This window comes from Salmo salar, chromosome 17 (genome assembly GCF_965601325.2).
Source record: "Salmo salar chromosome 17, fSalSal1, whole genome shotgun sequence".
Lineage (NCBI taxonomy): Eukaryota > Metazoa > Chordata > Actinopteri > Salmoniformes > Salmonidae > Salmo > Salmo salar.
In genome coordinates this window covers 73794056-73800816 of record NC_138307.1, presented here as the reverse complement: position 1 = coordinate 73800816, position 6761 = coordinate 73794056, and the positions used below count along the sequence as shown (strand labels likewise).

Here is a 6761-nt window from a genome sequence, read left to right as displayed (position 1 = left end):
TAAAATCTAACAGAGCCATGTTAGTAGTAATGTAGGCCGGCAGCTTGGGGGGCTTATTCTATGACTTTTATTTTGGAAAAGGTACAGGCGGAACGAAAATTGAGTCCAGTCTTGGGTACCGGAAGTTTTGGGGAAGTAGATCGATGTTACTTTGCTCGTTAGGGAGCAGTCAAATAATTTTGTTTTCAAATTATTCTGCGCTTTTACATAAGTATATTTATAGCCATGGATGCATGTGGACTATCTAAAGACATCAGTGGTGTGTAAGAAAATAACTTCTAGCTAACGTTACCATGCTAGCTAATATCTGCCCGATAGCTAACTATGACACTTTTTCTATCATTTGATAGCCGGCTAAAATCGGTTATGACTGCATTGTTAAGCCAAGTGTGCTTGTAATCCTCTAACCTGACTAGCTATCAATTTAAAGTAAAGACAATTTGAATAGTATTGCTTAATGCAAATTAATCCGGACAAAGGCTAATGTCTGATGCTAGTCTTCCATTCTATGGAGCCCCATCCTGTAACGACTGGATGAGAAATGATTGTCCGCATCATTAGCTGACAGACATAGTGATATATTACCACTGTATATATTTTGAACAGTGTTCTGACTTCTGATTGAATGTTTGTCCATTTGTACACCAACATTTCAGATCCAGTTCTCAGTCCTTCTTCTCTGCACCTCCTGGTTCCACCATTGCGGCTCCTGTCTGCTGCCATGTGGCAGGTGGCACAGCAAAGAGATGTGAGGCACTATGAGAAGTTGGAGGAGTTTGTGACTCTGGTGACAGAGGCCATTCCAGAGCTGCTGAGCCACAGACATAGAGCTCAGCTCATTCTAGGTCTGAGAGCACGGGTGAGACACGAGTCAGGGGGCATAGGGTTATTCGGTTGGATGGAGATCCCTGAAAAGCGCAAATGAAATATATTGAACAGAAGAGAATTTCCTATGAGTAGAGAATTGGGTCTGTTCTATACATTATGTAACTGTCTGCAATCCTATGAATGGGTACTCCCCACCTGAGTTGATTGAGAGATGACAATGACATGGTTTCTCCAGCTACAGGTTTGTACCACAGTTAATACTTGTTTCTACTGTGTGTGATTCAGTTGGTTCTGGAGCTGTGCCGAGGCCCTGCTGACCCTCAAACCATCCAACCTTACCTGGACAGAATGCCCACTGTTACTCCAGGATGCACAGGAGTAAGTGGGCTATAGTCCTTTTAGAACAGAATTTGGTTGTTTTCCAAGTGGATTTGAGTGCACACATCCACTATGTGATGAGATGATTGTATCTGTTTACTGTCTTGCAGTACAGAGATGCAGAAGTGGAAGCATCTGAATCCAATTTTGTGGTGCTTGTCCAATCACTGCTAAAGGACCCTGTCGAGAGGGAGTGCTTCTTTCAGGTACTTTTACACTCGGCGCTGTGAGCCTCTTGCAGGACCGCGCAGCTTACGTCAAGGTTTTGTTGAAAACAATGGGAGTGTCTCACTCCCGGGAAAAGTTACTCGTCCAGGCCTTCAAGAAAAAAGTGACAATCCATCACCTTTCCTTCATTTAAATAATGTTTCCCCCAACAGGAGGTGTTCCCGGAACAATATGGCCGACATTATGACACAGCGGTGCAGACGTTAACATGGGAGTTTCTCTCCAGACTGGAACAACTGTTTCCAGTACCAGACCTCAAGCAGGTATTGAGCATTATGGCATACATAGCTTCTGGCAATTTAGCCTTTCTGATATTGGATGTAGCATAAATCTAGCACAGGTTAGGAATAGTACATTTTGGGAAGACAAACAATTATTTAGGCTACGTTGATTGAATATAAAATGCATTTCTAAAAGACATTCCTTTTCAGACGGCGACATGGCTCAGCTCTGCCCCTTCAGTCCTGGAGGAGTGTATGCAGTCGACCCCAGAGAATCTGAACCTCATTCTCCTGCACCATAAGAGTTTTGGACATTTAAAAGAACCTTGTAAGTCTCCTGTAATGATTACCAAATCATGATGCAACGTTTTGTAGCACAGTACTGTTTAAAACTCGCAGGTCTTTTTATAACAGTCCTTATTTTCTCTCGTTTAGCTGCTCTCTCCTCCTCCATGGGTGACAACATCCTCTCCTCTCTGTCCACCCCTAAAATGGTGGTCACCACTGAGCCGACCACTTTTGTCATCCGGTCAGAGTCGTCACATAACTCAGCAGACGTGCTGGGCCCCATGTCTTTAGAGGACACAGATGCTGTAGTAGTAACTGTTTACACAGAAGTGGAGGTTGGAACAGAGGTGGAAGAAGAGATTGTAGAGACAATGAACGAGGAATACGTATCGTCAAACGCCTCTCCACTGCGGGAGGAGGTGGTTGAACTTAAAGCTGAGGATATGAATCTGGAGATGACAGTCGTTGAAGAATATGGCTACGTGGGGGAGGAGATGAATGCAGCCGAGGAAGAGATGGACACAGTGAGTGTTCTGGTGGAGCAAGCAGATGAAGCCGTTAATATCAGTGAAGACATTGGAACTGCGACAGAGACACTAGCAGTCAAAAAGGATGTCCAAGATGAGGTGGTGGCAGATCAGGGCGGCCAATCAGAGACTGTGAATGTGTGTGTGAACCAGGAAGGGAAGGACACGTCCCATGTGGTCAACTTTCAAACCCAACAGCCTGCGACGTCAACTGTGAGGCGGTCTACACGGCTGCAGTCGAAGACACCAAGAACTTGGCGGAGGAAAAAGAACACTGAGAACAAGTATGAGTGATGATTAGAAAATAGGAGTACTGTCATTTAAAAAGGAATCTGCCATTTTGTCATCAAATTAGTGATATTTTTGTGTTCGTTTTTAATCACAGGAACAACGGTGAGGCCTCAAGCGTGGTTTATGTCATCTCACCCAGGGGAAGAGAAGCTGGTAATAATGAGCTCTCCAACTATTCTGACAGTGACTATTCTGACAGTAATCAGGGAAATGGTTATATACAGTGAAGTTGGAAGTTTACATACACTTAGGTTGGAGTCATTAAAACTCATTTTTCAACCACTCCACAAATTTCCTGTTAGCAAACTATAGTTTTGGCAAGTCGGTTAGGACATCTACTTTGTGCATGACACAAGTAATTGTGCCAACAATTGTTTACAGACAGATTATTTCACTTATAATTCACTGTAACAATTCTAGTGGGTCAGAAGTTGACATACACTAAGTTGACTGTGCCTTTAAACAGCTTGGAAAATTCCAGAAAATGATGTCACAGCTTTAGAAGCTTCTGATAGGCTAACTGACATCATTTGAGTCAATTGGAGGGGTACCTGCGGATGTATTTCAAGGCCTACCTTCAAATGCAGTGTCTCTTTGCTTGACATCATGGGAAAATCAAAATAGATCAGCCCAGCCAAAAATTGTAGACCTACACAAGTCTGGTTCATCCTTGGGAGCAATTTCCAAATGCCTGAATGTACCACGTTCGTCTACAATAGTACGCAAGTATAAACACCATGGGACCACGCAGCCGTCATACCGCTCAGGAAGGAGACGCGTTCTGTCTCCTAGAGATGAATGTACTTTGGTGCGAAAATTGCAAATAAATCCCAGAACAACAGCAAAGGACCTTGTGAAGATGCTGGAGGAAACGGGTACAAAAGTATCTATATCCACAGTAAAACGAGTCCTATAACGACATAACCTGAAAGGCCGCTCAGCAAGGCAGAAGCAACTGCTCCAAAACCGCCATAAAAAAGCCAGACTACGGTTTGAAACTGCACATAGGGACAAAGATCGTACTTTTTGGAGAAATGTCCTCTGATCTGATGGCACAAAAATAGAACTGTTTGGTCATAATGACCATTGTTATGTTTTGGAGGAATAAGGGAGAGGCTGCAAGCTGAAGAACACCATCCCAACTGTGAAACACGGGGGTGGCAGCAGCATGTTGTGGGGGTGCTTTGCTGCAGGAGGAACTGATGCACTTCACAAAATAGATGGCATCATGAGGAGGGAAAATTATGTGGTTATATTGAAGCAACATCTCAAGACATCAGTCAGGAAATTAAATCTTGGTCGCAAATGGGTCTTCTAAATGGACAATGACCCCAAGCATACTTCCAAAGTTGTGGCAAAATGGCTTAAGGACAACAAAGTCAAGGTATCGGACTGGCCATCACAAAGCCCTGACCTCAATCCTATAGAAAATCTTTGGGCAGAACTGAAAAAGCATGTGCGAGCAAGAAGGCCTACAAACCTGACTCAGTTACACCAGCTCTATCAGGAGGAATGGTCCAAAATTCACCCAACTTATTGTGGGAAGCTTGTGGAAGGCTACCCAAAATGTTTGATCCAAGTTAAACAATTTAAAGGCAATGCTACCAAATACTAATTGACTGCATGTAAACTTCTGACCCACTGGGAATGTCATTCTCTGCTATTATTCTGACATTTCACATTCTTAAAATAAAGTGGTGATCCTAACTGACCTAAGACAGGGAATTCTTACTAGGATTAAATGTCAGGAATTGTGAAACTGAGTTTAAATGTATTTGGCTAAGGTGTATGTAAACTTCTGAGGGACCAACATTTTCAAAAAATTATGTTTGGAAGAGATGTATGTTTACATGTCTTTCATTGTGTGGTCTCAATATATTTTTTCAATGAGCATGCCCTTTATTTCATTCCCAAGCCATGCAAATAAAACATGCCTTGTCTGACTTCTGTCTCCCAGGTGGATCTGACAAGGTGACCCCCTTTACCTGCCCTAAGTGTGCCTACCACAGTCTGGAGGAAAAGAGCCTTCACCTCCACATGCAAAGCATTCACACAGAGGAGTACAACAAGCCCAATGTGTCTGGGAAAAACAGAGCAGAGGTTTCACCATGTCCCGATAACACTGGCCAGATATCCACATCAATCAAACCTCTCCTTTCTTCAAAAACTTTAACTGAAAACTCTGAGAATCAAACCGGTAATGCTGGGACTCCCACGAAAGCACAAGGCTACCATAAGGCCCACACATGCGGCACGTGCGGTAGGATCTTCACTCGCTCCTCAGATGTGAGGAGACACCAGCTCACCCACACGGGTGAGAGACCTTTCCACTGCTCTCAATGCGACAGGACCTTCCAGCATTCGTGGGACCTGACCAAGCATGAGAAGAAACATGGTGGGACATCCATCTCTTTCCCCTGCCAGCAGTGCGGGAGCTCCTTTGCCAACCTCCGCTCTTTGACAGCCCACCATAGAAGTTCCCACCTGGGCGAGAGCGACCTGCCCCACCTCTGCTCCATCTGTGGCAAGAGCTTCCCCTCCTCCTTGGATTTACTGGAGCACAGGAAGAGCCACGGGACCAGCCTCCAGTACATCTGCCAGCAGTGTGGCGAAAGCTTCCACTCCCTGCTGGCTCGCTCCCAACACCGGCAGACCCACCTGGTAAAGCGGCAGTTCAAGTGCCCGCACTGCGACAAGAGCTATACGCGCAAAGCTGATGTGAAGAGGCACATGTTCTCCCACAGCGGCGAGCGACCGCACCAGTGTAACCAGTGTGGGAGATGCTTTTCCTTCCTCTTCCTGCTCAAGAAACACCAAATAGTTCACACGGGCGAGAGGCCTTTCCAGTGCTCCTACTGTCCCAAGAGGTTCACATTGATATCCATCCTGAGCAGACATGAGAGAATGCACACCGGGGAGAGACCCTTCCTCTGCTCTCAGTGTGGGAAGAGCTTTCTGTCCCAGGGGGAGCTGTCCAAGCACCACCGCTCCCACACTGATGAGAGACCGTACGCTTGCAATCAGTGTGACAAGAGGTTTAAGAGCAAAAAATCCCAACAGGAACATATCATCTCCCACACCGGCGTGCGCCCTTACCCTTGCTCTTATTGTGGGAAAGGATTCACCAAACCATACGCTCTGACCAGGCACCATCTCATACACACAGGGGAAAGACCATTCCCCTGCGTCCACTGTGGGAAGACGTTTCTCACCCCCGCAGAGGTACAACTACACATCCGCATTCACACAGGGGAACGCCCTTACCCCTGCCCTGATTGTCAGCTGAAGTTTAGGAGTTCGTCAGACTTGGCACGACACAAACGCTTTCATACAGGGGTGCAGACATTTGTCTGTAACCAGTGTATGAAAAACTTTCCCACCTCGTCCAAACTGAAGAAACACATGGAGAACCACTCAGGGACAGAGGCAGTCCAGAGCTCAGACTTTGGAGAAAATTCCAACCAAGCGTGAAGTAAGGGCAGCAGCACAATTGGCAAAAATGGCAGACACAATTAAAGTAAATTTACCTTCACAGCTATTATATTCTACAATGTCTCTGTCAAGGAAGATCTTTCAACACCATTAGATCTCTAAAATAAGATATCTTGTCAGTCTGGCTCATGGCCATTGAATATAGCTGTCAATGTATTATTTTGTGTCTGATCAAAGGGAGTTGCAACTCCATGTCCTTGGCTTATTTTATTGTGAAACTGTATATGCTCAGCATCTTAAATGCAACCGTTTTAAACTGTAAAAAGAGTGCTATGATCATCCAATTAGTAGTCAATCAGTAGCTGGTCTATTGGAAGCGCTGGTAAATTAAAATGTCTAACTTTTGAAGAATGTCAAAGATTAGTAAAATGTTCTGTTATGTAATGAACAGCCTTAGGTGGATGCCAACTTGTCTCCTTGTCTTTACAGTTCCCAGTACAATACATGTATTTTGTTCTACTTTGTAGCCCTCTGTCTCGCTGACACGCATACCAGTAATTAAAATGAA

The 6761-nt window shown here is 44.8% G+C and overlaps 1 protein-coding gene across 1 annotated transcript; it reads left to right on the top strand.

Annotated features, from left to right (window-relative positions):
- Nucleotides 1-92: 92 nt before the first annotated feature.
- Nucleotides 93-6712, top strand: LOC106576587 (uncharacterized). Its single transcript, XM_014153823.3, has 9 exons — nucleotides 93-259; nucleotides 657-859; nucleotides 1114-1206; nucleotides 1317-1412; nucleotides 1587-1697; nucleotides 1866-1983; nucleotides 2091-2754; nucleotides 2856-2914; nucleotides 4719-6712. Exons 1-9 carry the CDS (start codon nucleotides 226-228, stop codon nucleotides 6230-6232), a joined length of 2892 nt encoding a protein of 963 aa, XP_014009298.2. The 5' UTR covers nucleotides 93-225; the 3' UTR covers nucleotides 6233-6712.
- Nucleotides 6713-6761: the final 49 nt, after the last annotated feature.

What these genes read in the sequence shown, in the direction of transcription:
- LOC106576587 (XM_014153823.3), top strand. Translation starts at nt 226, where the DNA reads ATGGATGCATGTGGACTATCTAAAGACATCAGTG. An exon ending in CAGTACCAGACCTCAAGCAG is followed by an intron (nt 1,698 to 1,865) that starts GTATTGAGCATT and finishes ATTCCTTTTCAG; the next exon opens with ACGGCGACATGGCTCAGCTC. An exon ending in TGGACATTTAAAAGAACCTT is followed by an intron (nt 1,984 to 2,090) that starts GTAAGTCTCCTG and finishes TCTCTCGTTTAG; the next exon opens with CTGCTCTCTCCTCCTCCATG.